General features: G+C 41.7%; 2 protein-coding genes across 2 annotated transcripts; one reads left to right on the plus strand and one right to left on the minus strand.

Annotated features, from left to right (window-relative positions):
* The first annotated feature begins 1,725 nt into the window (after positions 1-1,725).
* LOC122714247 lies at positions 1,726-3,797 on the plus strand. Its single transcript, XM_043935437.1, has 4 exons — positions 1,726-2,510; positions 2,594-2,914; positions 2,993-3,305; positions 3,378-3,797. The coding sequence occupies exons 1-4, from the start codon at positions 1,912-1,914 to the stop codon at positions 3,792-3,794; spliced, it is 1,650 nt and encodes a 549-aa protein (XP_043791372.1). The 5' UTR covers positions 1,726-1,911; the 3' UTR covers positions 3,795-3,797.
* A 1,445-nt stretch (positions 3,798-5,242) lies between these two features.
* On the minus strand, positions 5,243-11,649 carry LOC122714192. The gene is made up of 16 exons (XM_043935333.1): positions 11,304-11,649; positions 11,047-11,233; positions 10,767-10,915; positions 10,572-10,646; positions 9,223-9,399; positions 8,535-8,619; positions 8,220-8,387; positions 7,949-8,081; positions 7,100-7,242; positions 6,600-6,726; positions 6,382-6,493; positions 6,218-6,279; positions 6,030-6,158; positions 5,753-5,881; positions 5,579-5,662; positions 5,243-5,487 (listed from the first exon to the last, which is right to left on the minus strand). The coding sequence occupies exons 1-16, from the start codon at positions 11,529-11,531 to the stop codon at positions 5,316-5,318; spliced, it is 2,160 nt and encodes a 719-aa protein (XP_043791268.1). The 5' UTR covers positions 11,532-11,649; the 3' UTR covers positions 5,243-5,315.
* Positions 11,650-14,506: the final 2,857 nt, after the last annotated feature.

Here is a 14,506-nt window from a genome sequence, read left to right on the forward strand (position 1 = left end):
TATTCTCATTTTTTACCTTCTTTTATTATATCTTTATTTTTCTTCACTCTATCGTCGATTTTTTAAAAGTTTAGAAATTTATAGAAATTTTATTTTTATATTAAATTTATAGAAATTTCGTTATTTAATATTTTAGAAATATATATAGAATTTTATTTTAGAAATAAATATTTTCGATATTTTAGAAATAATTTCGTTATTTAATAAAACTCACGTTGAACTAACATCCCAATATTCTCGCATTCATTGTTTATTATTCTCATTTTTTACCTTCTCTTATTATATCTCTATTTTCATATCGCTATTTTCCTTCTATCGTCGATTTCTTGACGAAGAAATAATTTTATTATTTATTATAGAAATAATTTTATTATTTAATAAAACTCACGTTGAACTAATATCCCAATATTCTCGCATTTATTATTGTCATTTTTCATCTTCTTACACTACATCTGTATTTTCGTCGCTATTTTCCTTCTCTCTCTATCGTCGATTTCTTAGAAATAATTTTCGTTATTTAATAAAACTCACGTTGAACTAATATCCTAATAACATGTTTTCACATTCACCGTCTATTATTCTTATTATTTTCATAGTTATTTTCCTTCTCTCTATCGTCGATTTCTTAACGAATAGAAATAATTTCTATATTTATATATTTTATATTTTTATATATATATTTTATCTATATTTTATATATTTAAAAACTCAACTCATATTCTCATTTTTTTACTTCTCCTATTATATCTCTATTTTCTCTCTCTATGATCGATTTTTTGATAAAATTTTTTAATAAAATTTAATAAAATTTTTCTTTTCTTCAATTTCTTTAATAGAATAAAAGTAATTTCACTTGAATCACATATCTTACAAAACACTAAAAAACTTTGAAAATAATATTCCTATTGCCACTAAATTGTCAAACTATTCCCAAAATACACGATCACGATCCAATTCAAAATAACAAAAATCTAATTATTACAATATATTATAATATAATATATAACCAGTATATTATTCCACGCTTTACAAGATTATACTCAAAGAGCTTGAGAATCGTTCGAATCCAAGTGATATCGAAGAGTCACCTGTCGAGTTGTCTGAATTTTTTAAAATTAAATTTTTTTTTATCTCGAATTATATTCGTTTGACAGTGGCGATAGAAATATTATTTCCAAAGTTCTCGAATTTCAATTCAAGCATTGAAATTAAATTAAATTAAATTCGACTGAAGATGAGTCTCACTTTTATATATTAATTACTTAAAAACTGACAGTGGCGGTAGAAATATTATTTCCAAAGTTCTCGAATTTCAATTCAAGCATTGAAATTAAATTAAATTAAATTCGACTGAAGATGAGTCTGACTTTTACATATTAATTACTTAAAAAGAAACATGAAATAAATACAATAACAGCACTCTTATTGAACGAGTGAATCTTGCACCGATTAAATAAAATTACTTCCATTCAAGAAACGAGAGAGAATAGAAAAGAACAAGTTTTTAAATTAATTTAAATAATTAATTACCTATTTAAACTATCCTTCCCTTCCCCCACCTCGAGATCCTCCACCTCGAAGAAGTCGAACAATTATACAACATATATATATATATAATAACATATACATAATAACATAAATATATATACATTATATATATATATATAAAACAATAACAATATAATAAGAGGTAATAATGAAGAGACGACGGTCGATTTTCAGAGGGCGAGGTGCGAGGCCCCGCTGGTGGACAGCAGCGCCCTCCCGTTGGAGCACAGGTCGGTTTACGGGGCGGGCGGGGCGCAGTACGGCGCGGCGGGGGGCGCGCACGGCGCGGAGGAGAACTGGCCGCTCGCCTCCCCCGACACGCCCCAGATCAAGCACCTGCAGGTGCAGTGCGAGAAGACGCACATGCGGGTGAACATCGAGTTCGACAGGCCGTTCTACGGCATGATCTTCAGCAAGGGCTTCTACTCGGATCCCCACTGCGTCCACTTGAAGCCGGGCACGGGCCACCTGAGCGCCACCTTCGAGATATTCCTCAACTCGTGCGGGATGAGCTCCTCGGCCAATCACAACGTGGCCGCGTACGGGGCGCCCACCCCGTCGGGCAGCTACGTCGAGAACACCATCATCGTCCAATACGACCCCTACGTGCAGGAGGTGTGGGACCAGGCGAGGAAGCTCAGGTGCACCTGGTACGACTTCTACGAGAAGGCGGTCACGTTCAGGCCGTTCCAGGTCGACATGCTCCACGCCGTCACCGCCAACTTCCTCGGCGACAATTTGCAGTGCTGGATGCAGATACAGGTGGGCAAGGGCCCGTGGGCCAGCGAGGTCTCGGGCATAGTGAAGATAGGCCAGACCATGACCATGGTGCTGGCCATCAAGGACGACGAGAACAAGTTCGACATGCTCGTGAGGAACTGCGTGGCCCACGACGGCAAGAGGGCCCCCATCCAACTGGTCGACCAGTACGGGTGCGTCGTCAGGCCGAAGATCATGTCCAGGTGCGTATCCCACACCCCCCCGTCGAAATTCACCTTACCTCGGTAAGGTGATAATAAGGTAATCGTTTCTCCCTTGTTCCCAGGTTCCAGAAGATAAAGAACTTCGGACCGAGCGCCTCGGTCGTCAGCTTCGCCTACTTCCAAGCCTTCAAGTTCCCGGACAGCATGAACGTCCACTTCCAGTGCGTGATACAGGTGTGCCGTTACAATTGCCCCGAGCCCAAGTGCGGCCACCCAGGCCTGGAGTACGGGGCGCCAGCGGCGGCGGGCCTCGGCCACGAGTACGGGGCCCCGGTCCACCAGGGCCTGGGCCCCGAGTACGGGGCCCCGCCCGTGCCCGAGTACGGCGTGCCGCCCGCGTTCGCCGACCCTCGCCATCCGAGCGGCCCCGCCGGGGCGTACAGGTAGGTGGAACACGGAGGAGGGGGGGACAGGGGAAATTTGGAAAATTTTGGAAAAGAAAATTTTTGATTCGGGGGCAGCGAGCAGAACGCGGACGTGGTGCCGGCGCCGCAGGCGCAGACGTCGTCCTCCTCGCCGAGCTCGACGCCCGGCGACGCGACGGCGAGCAGCCCGCCGCAGAGCCCGCAGCAGGACAGCATCCACCTTCCGCCGCCGCCCCTCCCCGGCCACCCGGCTGCCGCGTACCAGACCGTGAAGAGGAAGGGGAGCGCCGGGTCGGAGGAGTTGGAGGGTAACCTGGCGACGCTTGGGGGTCGGCCGAGGTCGGTCGAAGGATTCCCTGCCGAGCTGAGGGGAGCCAGGAGGCGGAGATCAGGGGATGGCCACGATTCCGTGAGTAGTTTGTCGATGTCGAATAGGATGGGAGAGGAAAGATCGACTTTGGGTGATTTTTGCTCGTTGCAGACGGCGATCGATCGAGCGATCGTGAGCCTGGTGAAGGTGGGCCACGTGTACAAGAGGGCCGCCCAAGAGATGACCGACGTGAACACGTCGAGGACCATCCAGGTGGTGGCGCCGGGCGACGTGAACTTCGCCCTCGGGACGACCAACTCGAGCAACGACACCACGGTCGTTATACAGAACGCGGCCGCCTCCACCGATCCGGAGACGATCTGCATGAGCTTGCCGGGCTTCGTAGGTGGCCTGGTCATGCTCCTCCTCGTGGTGGTGGTCGCCTCCCTGGTCGCTGCCTTCCTCTTCGTCAGGGTGCGGGCCGTCGATCGGAAGAACATGGTGGCGGGAGGCGGCTTCGTCCATCCGGCGTACGCGGCCGAGAACTGCCCCGTTTCCAACCCCGAGTTCGTCAAGGTGGCCAACTGAGAGATCGTCCATGTCGGGATATGTTATATGGACGTTTCAACAGGATCTCGAGGACACCTATATACGTATATATATATATATATATATATATATATACATATCGTGTGTGTGTATATATATATATATATATACATACGATGGAAATAATTACAGGCCCGAGTTACCCGACACGGAAACGTTCTCTCCGTTTCTTCTTCCCCTCCTCCTTCTCCTTCTCGAATTTCCTATTTTCCTTCTTTTCCACTTCCTCGTCCACTCGAATCTTGGAAAACGTTGGAACGGATGGAACAAAACGGGTAAAGAAAGAAAGAAAAAGAAAACGTGTAAATAAGCGTTACACTTAAGAAGAAACGCGAGAAAAAGAGGATGAAAGAGGAACGATGCATCGGAGGAAGAAGAAAAAACAAATCTCGAGAAAATATGTCAACGTATTGTCCGATGTCGTTTCGTTGTGGAATTAAAAAGAAAGAAAAAAAAAAAAAAAAGAAAAAAGAATCGATAACAATAAAATTGTCGGCGTGCTCGTACGGAGATAAGGTTGATCGCCTCGGAACAGTCTCGAAGGGCATTGTAAATAAGTCGGAAGTGTTAGGACGGCCCTACGCGACCCACAGGATAATACGACCTTCTAATTTCGCGTCCTCGATACACTCACGATTATTTATATACATATCTACACACACACACACACACACACACACACGTTCGTATACTTATACGAGAAGGGTATTTGCCTTGTAATTTCTTCTCAAAACTTCCTTTCGTACCTCATCTCGTCTAGCGAGCCACGGATTCTCTCGTATTGTTGAAACCCGTGACGATTATTACTATTATTATTATTATTATTATTATTATTATTATTACTATTATTATTATTATTATTATTTATTTGTTTCTCTAACTAAGCGCGATTACCCATTCTCCCCTCCCCATTTTCTCACCATCGAATCCGACTAACCTAATTTATTCGACAATCGAAATTGTTTTGTCTCGTTCCGTCTCTATCCTTTCTCCTTCCTCTCATTTAGTTATTTAAGAATATTTTCGAATTTTAAATATTCCCCTTCGATGACATAATGGGGGATAATATGTATGTGCTTGAGCGCACGCACACACGTACACATACAAATACACGTACACGACACACAAGCACGACAAACGCATGAAACGCGACACGACGTACTCAACGTACGATCCACGACACGAATGAATATAATTGGACGATGCGATCGCGATACGCGCATGCGCGCGCGAGTTGTATACAATTGCGCGTAACGTATCGCTAACGCGTTGCGAGGAAAAGCGTTCTTTTACACCGAGGCAACGATTTTGATTTTTACTTCATGATTATTTCAATTACATACTCATTTTTATTTATATAAATCCTAATGCGTAATGCAATGATCCCTTATATTACTCCTTCGCTTCTTTTTCCCAGGATACTTTTTTATCTTATTTATTTTCGTCAAAGAGAAAAAACAAGGACAGTCTCGAGGGAATTGGAGGGAAACGGACGTGAAATTATCGGGGACGACATCTGGTCCCCATCATTTTCCAAGTATGCAAGTATGGTCTGTACTTCTCCATCATGAGCTCCCGTTGCTTGGCCATTTTTTTGATTTTTTCCAATTCCTTGTATATGTTGTACACGCTGCTGTCGGGCCTTATGTGGATCGGATCGTCGAACTTGCATCTGTTTTAGCGAGCAAGAACAAAAAGAAGAAAAAAAAAGAATATTACTTGGACGTATCATCGGAACGTTTACGTTATAATTTTCAACTCACTTCAGCAAACTAAATTTCACCCTCATATCCACGAAGTAGAATCCCACTTGCTTGGTTAAATTTAAGATCGTGCCGAGCTCTATTCTATATAATAAGTTCGAATAAGACACTCGGCCTCAATTATTATTATTATCACAGACGTGTTGTTAAAATTTATAACAGAGAAACACTTACCTGACGTTTTTCGTGTTGGCAAGGAATCGAAGGGTGACGGTGCGCCGATTCAAAATTTTCAAACTGATGTAATCGTTCATTTGCACGAAGATCGGTTTCAAGTAGCAAGCATCGCTCGAGTAAATTTGCCTATTACACGAAATATAACACTTCTCTCTTATCTTTTAATTCCTTGATTATCGAGGGAATGAAATCTCGAAGATTAACGATCGACTATTCATTTTAACTTATTTATCGTTGGAAAAAGAATAGTAAAACTTCGAAACCCTTCACGTACTCGGACTCGACCTCCTGCACCTTCTCCTCCTCCTCCTCCTCCTCCTCGTACTCCTCCTCGAAAACAGGTTTCACGTACTCCACCCTCTTCTCCTTTCGCGAAACCAGTGACGGCGTGGACGCTTTGTTGCTGCAGGTAAAACAAATTCAAAATTCAAAAATTCAAAAATTCCTTCGAAATCTCCTTACCTCCTGAACACCTTCATCGTCGGCGGGTAGAAATATTTCTCCAAATGGGCCGCGGATTTCTCCTGCGAAAAGGGGAACAGAAAAAAAGGATAACAAAGGTTGTCGTTGATCAATTTTACTACCAAAAATTTACAAGAGGAGATCGATTTCTCTCGCACACCCACCACGTACACGTTCTCCAGTATCGGCGTCCTCTCGAATATGTCCCATCTCCACGTGAGGGGGATCCTGGTCGGATTATCCTTCCAAACACCCCCGATCTGATTGAACGAAACCCTTGAAACAAGAGAGCAAAGTTCGTGAGAAAGAGTTGGAACGGAACGACGTTGATTAAAAATTCCAAAGGGGGGGGGGGAGGTGAGAATTGTTTTCGAACACGGACCTCGTCCTTCCTTCCTCGTCGAACACGGCGCCGTTCCCCATCGTGTCGAATACAGCGATGATCTGGGGCCTCCTCTTCACGCCCATGAAATCTTTGCCTCCTGGGCTGAATACAGTATACATATCGTCTTGAAATCGATTTTTCCGATCATTCCTTTTTTTTCGTCCCCTGCTCGCTCGTTCCTCTCGATAATCGCGTCAATCAGGGTTGCCGAAAAAATAATAATTATTTTTTTTATTTTGTCAATCAATCGTTTTCTCGAAACGATTATTATTTTCCTCTTTTTTTTCTTTTTTTGGCAGCCCCTTGGCACGATCGATCATCCGAGCTGAAGGTTCGAGAAATCGTTCCTTTTCCAAAATTCGAAATTCGAAATTTTCAAAATCGCGCACGGTGAAATATCGGAAGATTTCGAAAATTGTTCCAATTTTCAAATATCGTTCTCGTTCAACCTTCAACGAGATCATCGATTTACGGAATGGTAAGATTGATAATCTTACATTCTCGCTCCGGCGGCCTGCTGAATTTAATGGCAAGGCTCCCGTTCGGATAATATATTTCCGCCGATCTTGCGCCGGAGAAATTCATAAAGATGCGCTTGTCATTGTAATACAGTCTTCTTTCGAGCCTGTATTTCTTGAACCTGGAATCGTAACGTGTTAATTATAATTATAATAATCTTCGTCAATTTTTCTGTTCGAACAGATCGAAGAGCGAAAGTTGAGTAATTAAAGAAGAGCAAATTTGGAACGAGAGATGATGGAAATTTTTCGGATCGATTTTTCGATCGAAGAAGAAATAAATAATTTAACGCGAGGATTTGAAATTCGCTTTTTTCTTTTTTTAACGCTACGTTGCTCTCGTCCTCTCGCGAAATATCACTCGTTAATGGGGGCGAGGCGTTGAGAAATCGTCGATACGGCCATCGGCAACACGGTAATCCTCGGGCTGGCAAAATCAAATTCGCCGATGCATAAAATTTAACGAGCTGTTTCACGTGATCGAATTCCACGGATGATGAGTTTGCTCGTCGATCGAAATATATATATATATATATCTTCGATACACGCGTATATTTAATCTCGAATATATCTCGAATTTTAAGATTATATCTCGAAATTGTAATAGATAAAAAAAAGAAGAAAATAGAAATAGGACTATAAAGTTTGTTTTAAATTTAATTTTAATCGGGAATGAACGCGTAAAATTGCTCTTCGTAATAAATCATCGTTTCAATATTCATTAAAACGTTAATTAATTCTCTTGTAAAAATGTATAAGAGGAGAAAGGAGGAGGAAATTAATTCGATTCGATCTCGAAATAAGCAAAGTACAATGTTCCAACCATACCAATCGAGATGAGGTTTGGCAGGATTCGTTTGATACTCGATAACTTTCCTCATGATTTTCGAAACGGGGAGCATGGTCCAGCCGAGCTTCACGAACAACGGGTTTGATAATTGGTACTTGATCGTGGTTTCCTCTGTAACGTGGAAATTTTCACGTGAGGCGGGCTTCGCGGAAAACCTCGAGCATTACTCGCGACGCGATACACTCAATCGATCGATTCATCGATCGAACGAGAGAATCGGAAATTTCGAAAGAAAAAACGGAAGAATACCGATCGGCTTCTCGTACACTTTCACCACCTTCTTGTAAGGGAATTCGATCGGCTTCACGTACTCCTTCACCCTGATGAAATCGATTTCTTTCTCCCTCTCCTTCTTCACCAATTCGATGATCGATTTCTCGTCCTCCGTCAATATTTTCTCGTCCTCCTTGATTTCAACTGCTCGAAGGGAGAGAAAAAAAAAAAAAAAAAAAAAAAAGAAGAAGAATCTATCGATCGAGAGATTTTCATTTTCCCCGTTTGTGGTAAATTTTATATTCAAAAAAAAAAAAAAAAAAAAAAAAAAAAAAAAACCGGTCACGTTACCCTTTTTCTTCTTCTTCAACTCCTCGATCTCCTCTTTGTTCAATTTATAAGTCACCTTCTTCTTCTCCCCCTCAGAGTCTATCCTCTTCTTCTTCCTTCTCTCGCCTTCTCGCCCTTTAACCTCCCCCTCCCCCTCCTCCTCCCTCTCCCCCTCCCCCTCCCTCCCCCTCCTCAGATTATTCCCCTTACGACCCCTCTCGCTCGCCCTCCCCCCACCCTCCCCCTCCGTACCCTCCTCCCCCTCCCCCCTCCCCCTCCTCGCGTCCCTCCCCCTCCCCCTCTTCCTCCCCCTACCCTTCTCCCCCTCCTCCCCCTCCCCCGCTTTCTCCCCCTCCTCCGACCTACCCTCCACCCGTGCCCCTCCATCCCTGTACAACCTCCTCCTCGAGTGCCCCTCCCTCCTCCCCGACGACTTATCCTCCAACCCTCCCCCCCTCCTATCCCCTCCCCGCTCCTGCCCGTCCACCCTGGCGACGTCGCGGGTCGTCCCTCCTCGGGTGTCCTCGCGGCCCCCCCTCGCCAGCGAGGAATCCTCCCTCCCCTCGGCGGGGGAGGATCGGCGGTCGTCCACCCTCCCCTCCCTCGCCGACTCGAGGCCGACTCGAGGCCGCCCCTCCCCCCCCTCGGCCGCCCGCCTCGCGGGCGAGTCCCTCCCCTCCTCGTGCCGCTCCCCCCTCCTCCCCCCAGCCAGGGGTAGATTCGCCGTCGCCCTCGGTCCCCTCCTCCCCCGTTTGTCGCTCGCCTCCTCCTCGGTTCCGGCCGAGTACCGGACCCCCTCCTCCTCCGTGTCCAAGAATTGCTCCTCCTCCCTCAGGCTCCTAGGATCCTTCCACGGGCCCGTGTCCCCCGTCTTTTTGCTCGAGTCCTGCTCCGTTTTTATGGTATGGTGATGGTAGATGGTTATTAATTCGCGGGCCGGTGTACTACGACTTTCGTTACGACAGTCGAACGAAAAAGAGAGGATTGCTTTTTCGTTGGGCATCTCTTCCAAGGATGGAGAGATTCGGGTATTTTGGAGGTATTTTGGAGAAATGTTATTTGGAAATATAATATGAGTGTTAGTAAAATATACTGAGTGGTGGTAACTGGAATTGAATTTGTAGTGGTAGATTTCTTTCTCTCATTCGCGTGTGGAATATCATTGTTGTTTATTTGCAAACTTTAAAATAGAGAGGATGTATTATATTCAAGTTTTAATTGATCGGGGAAATATTGGAAAAGTATTATGAAATGAAGTCGTCATGGTCAGAAGGGAAATAAGGTTTATATAGGAAATAGAGCGACAGAAGAAATTTTAAATTTAAAATTTAGTGAATTGTATTTTTATGTGTAATTTAACTGCAAAGTAAAAAGATGAAATAGTTTTAACAGTTTAAAAAAGTGTTCATACAAGGGAATACCAAGATGGCGTTGAAGACGCATAGTTATATTTTCCTCAAAATGGAAAAATTTTTATACAGATAATTAATTGAACGTTTGGTCCCCGGTGCAGTATGATTTTTCCTTCATATTTTTTTAACTATTAACATAGTAAGCCAATCTCCAAATTGCTAGAAAATAAAATTATTATTTACAATCTTGCTACTTTTTCTTTAATCTCATTAATTTTTGATCGAGCGTACCAAATTTCATCTTGATATTTTGGAATTATCGCTTAACATTTCCTGTTCCCAATCTTTATTTTAAAAAGAAGCTTTAACGAAGTGTCAGTGTTCTTTCTTGTGTCGTTGTGAAGGGCAAAGCTTTAGCTTTAAAATAAAAAAAAAAAAAAAATTAGCTTAGTTAGAGACAGTATACATGATAATTTTTCATCGTTATCTATAATAAATACGCGTTATCAATCTCGAAATTTTACCTTTTTAACGCCCTTACGCAGTTATTCGAATAACTGTGAATACGCGTAAAATGTACTCGTTTGCTCGTATACAATATACGACAGTTGTCAGGGAATGCCAAGATGGCGTCGAAAGAGTGGAATGCGCGCGCTTTTCGAACTGTCGTAACGAAAGGAGGTAAAAGAGAAATCGTGGAACTGACCGATATCGATTGACGGAGGACCCACTCGATCCGGATGTTGTTGAACTTGAACGCCTCCTCGCAGCAAAATGTCCCCTGAAAGATGAACGAAAAGAACAATTCGTTAGAGAAAGGATTAAAAATGCGAGAGGATCGAAAACACTTTTGAGCGAGCGTTTCGAGGATACAATTTATTCGAAATAAAGCGATACGTACCCATTGTCGAGTCGTTTCAGTGATTGCGCGGTCGCAGAATCTGCATATCCTGAGAGAAGGGTAGGATTTAGATCTTTTCTCGCTCCAGTCCCGAATAAAGTTGTTCACGAGGTTCAGTGTCATCTTGGTTTGCGTATTGTCGAACGATTCTAAGGAAACGACGTGATGGGTGAAAAATCAATTCCAAATTTATCCCGTTCCTTTATTCGAGAGAAGGGAATAAAAAGGAGAGAAAATTTTTTCTCGTCAAAAATCACTCGTCAATTCTCTGTGTGATTACCTTCCAAACCTTGGACAGAGCAAACGAGCCTCTTCACTATTTCCTTGAGGAGAAGCGACAAAGTGTGAATTTTCTCCGACATCCTGCACGGCGTCAACCTTTCCAAAATATACAACACGTCCTTTATCCGGCATATGATGTTCTCGATGTCATTAGGGTTTTGCAGACACAACAGAATCACGTCCATCTGCGTATAAGAGAAGTGAAGGAATGGGAGGAATTTTTTAAGAAAAAGCGTTTTTTTTTTTTCCGCTCACTTTGCGAACCACCTCGTCCGGTAAAACGTCAAAATCTTGACACCGAACGCAAGGGGACATGTCTTGGTAGAGATCCGATTGTTGGCATTTCTTTTTCAACACGCTCACGCAGATTATCGACGCGGTCGAGGCGGCCACAACGTCCAGAGCACCGTGCAAAGGGATCGACTCGTAATTAATCGCGAAATATTTCTTCGAGTGGAATCTGGATGAATTTTTTTTTTTCATAAACGTTAACAAACGTTTATATTTTCAAATAAAAGAAAAAATATTTTTTTTGATCTATTCTCGGGGGACGAACTTGTAGAAATCCACGAAATTTTTCAACAAACGATGAGCCCGCATGAAAATCTCCAACGTCAAGCTCAGCCATTCCGAATCTTCGGACAATTGCGACTTCCGATAGAGGCAGAACATCGTTGCGAACGATATTTCTTTCCCCCTCCCTCTCTCTTTCTCTTTCGATCTTTTCACTCTAAAAATATTTCTATTTCTCGAAAATGAAAATTCGTACAACCTCGATACTTGTTGAATTAACCGACGGATCGATGGGCGAACGGGTCGTTGCAGTCGAAATGTGTAGGAAACGAAATCGTTTTTACCGACGAGCAAACTTGGCCGTTCGATAATTGTTTATTCGCGAATTGCACGTCGAATCAATCGAAGGCAGAATCAAACCTGGTTTATTCCTCTCGACGCGATCGGCAATCAATCAATCAATCAATCGCCGCGGTAAATCGTCATCATCGTTCCTCTCGACTTCGCTTTCATCGCACCATGTTTTTGACGCGTGACAAGTGACGTTCGCCGTGTCGCGTGAAGTACGCAGCGCGTGTATCGATGTTTCGCTCGATCTCGACTATCTCGTTCCCTTCGCCGCGCGGCCGGCGCCAAATTCGAAACGACGCAAGATTGATTTCGCGATTCGGAAGAGTTTGAGAGAAGAGTTTTATTATTATAATATTAATATTATATAATATATAATAATATTTATTATTAATTATATTTTTGGATGAAAGGAGGATGCTTTTCAAAAGAACGTTTCCTTTTTTGAAACATTATAATTAGGGATAAGTTTCATTCGCTATTGCGAACGAAGTTCATTGAAAGTTTTAAAGATATTGAAATTCCTTCTTCTTATAAATAAAATATTTAATTCCACATTTCGTATCTTTGAAATTAACAAACTTATATGGTTACGGTTTGTAAGTAGACGAATTTTTATTTTTTTAAAAATTTACACAGTTCCATATAAATCGACCACCAAAATATTAATTTAAAAAAAAAAAAAGAAGGATAGAAGAATCGACGAGATCCCTTCGAGATTTTTCTTTCGATGTGTAAAATTGCGAAATATAATTACTTTTCTCAAAAACTATATCCGCCAAGAATATAATAAACGAAAATTGAGCTCGTTCGAATAGCGACGAGGGAACGAATGGGCCACGCTCAAAGGCTTGTTTAACCTTACATTTCCACACGTGTGACACGTCATGTGGAACTTGCGGCGAAATGCTCGTCTTGTTTTACCCTAAAATTCCGTGATAAAGAGTAAGGGGGAGATGCACTTGGGGAGGGGCTTAAAAGGGATTGCTCGTGATTAAAACAAAGATGTATGTCTCCTACATACAAGATTCATAATGGATCGCGGCATTTGCAAATGTAATTTTATTCAACGTTGTCACGTTTCTTTCCTTTATCGATTTGTGAGGCGCGTGAAATTATTGAAACTGGAATTGTAATATTTTTAATAATAATTATAATTATATTATATTAATGTATATAATTATATAATAATTATAATAATTATATTTGGGAGGATTTTTTATTAAACGGTGAAATTTAATTAAACCTTTCCTCTCTTGTTGCTATTTTTTTTTTATCGGTGTATTATCCATGCATCGCGTATTAAAAATTAATACCTCTTCTTATAATTTTTTCACAAAATACATAAATTTTGGTGCATTTTGCGCATTTAATTCTTTTACCGCAAAATGTATTCACATTCTGGCCGATGAATATTATTCAAACATGAATGTAAAATCGCTATCTATCCGTTTTTAACACGCTCACATTCCTTGTCGCAACGTGTCATAATTATTTAAACAAAAATCGGGAAATATTATTCTCTTCCTCCCTTTTTCCCTTTTACCAAATTATCCAACCCCCTCCCGATTTTAACATCGATCCCAATTTTCACGAATAAATATATATATATATTTTTAATATTTATATTTTAAATTTCACCTCCGTTCCATTATTTCCTCCCACCTTTTATTTTACACGTTTAATGTTACACGTTCACGCGCGGATAAATTAAAAAAAAAAAAAGAAAAGAACGACTTATCCCACAATAGTCGTTGTCTACTTCCGAGAAACACGAATAACAAATCGCGCCGCTAAGTGGAAAACTCCGAGTGTTGCTCTTTCCTTTTCTTTTTTTCTTTTTTTTTTTTTTTTTTCGTCACTCACACTGATTACAAGGAAAGGCGAGCAGTGGTTGGGGACGGTAGTTTGTATTTATAAAAAGTTTTCGCGGATATAATTTATCCGCAGAATTTTCGTTCACTCGCAATTCCGCTTAATACTCATTCGAATGGAGGAAACTTGAGGGGAGGAAATGGAGGGGAGGAGGAGGAGGAATCGATGTTTTGCATAAAGTTTCGCGAGGTGAAAGAGATTGTGAATGATTTGTGGAGCGTAAAAAATATTTGGTTACAATTCGGATTAATCAGAATTGAGAAATTTCTTTTGAGTCGAAATTATCCATCGAAATACGATCCAACGCTCTCACTCGAACGGAGAAAATTTGTCAAGCAATAAAAGGAGGAGGAATCGGTGTTTTATTTAAATTTTCGCGAATGAAAACATAAATATAATTATTTGTGGAATGAAAATTATTTTATTATTGGAATGAAAAATTCGAGACGTAGAATTAATCACTGTTGTAAAATTAGGATTAATTCGGCAATCGTTATTGGACGTGCAAAGAATTCTCTTCTCATTCGTCATTTCGATCGAACAGAAGATCCAACGCTTTCCTCCACTCGGTTCAACGCTCGAATAAAGAATAAAGAACATTTGCGAACGAAAGATTACAAATATAACCATTCATAAGATCGATTCGATTAATCGAATTGTTGCGCAGAGAATTCTCTTCGAATTTCGATCGAACGCTTTCCTCCACTCGAATCGAGAAAAAA

Source organism: Apis laboriosa, unplaced genomic scaffold, assembly GCF_014066325.1.
Source record: "Apis laboriosa isolate Shangri-la unplaced genomic scaffold, ASM1406632v1 scaffold28_cov147, whole genome shotgun sequence".
Classification (NCBI taxonomy): Eukaryota; Metazoa; Arthropoda; class Insecta; order Hymenoptera; family Apidae; genus Apis; species Apis laboriosa.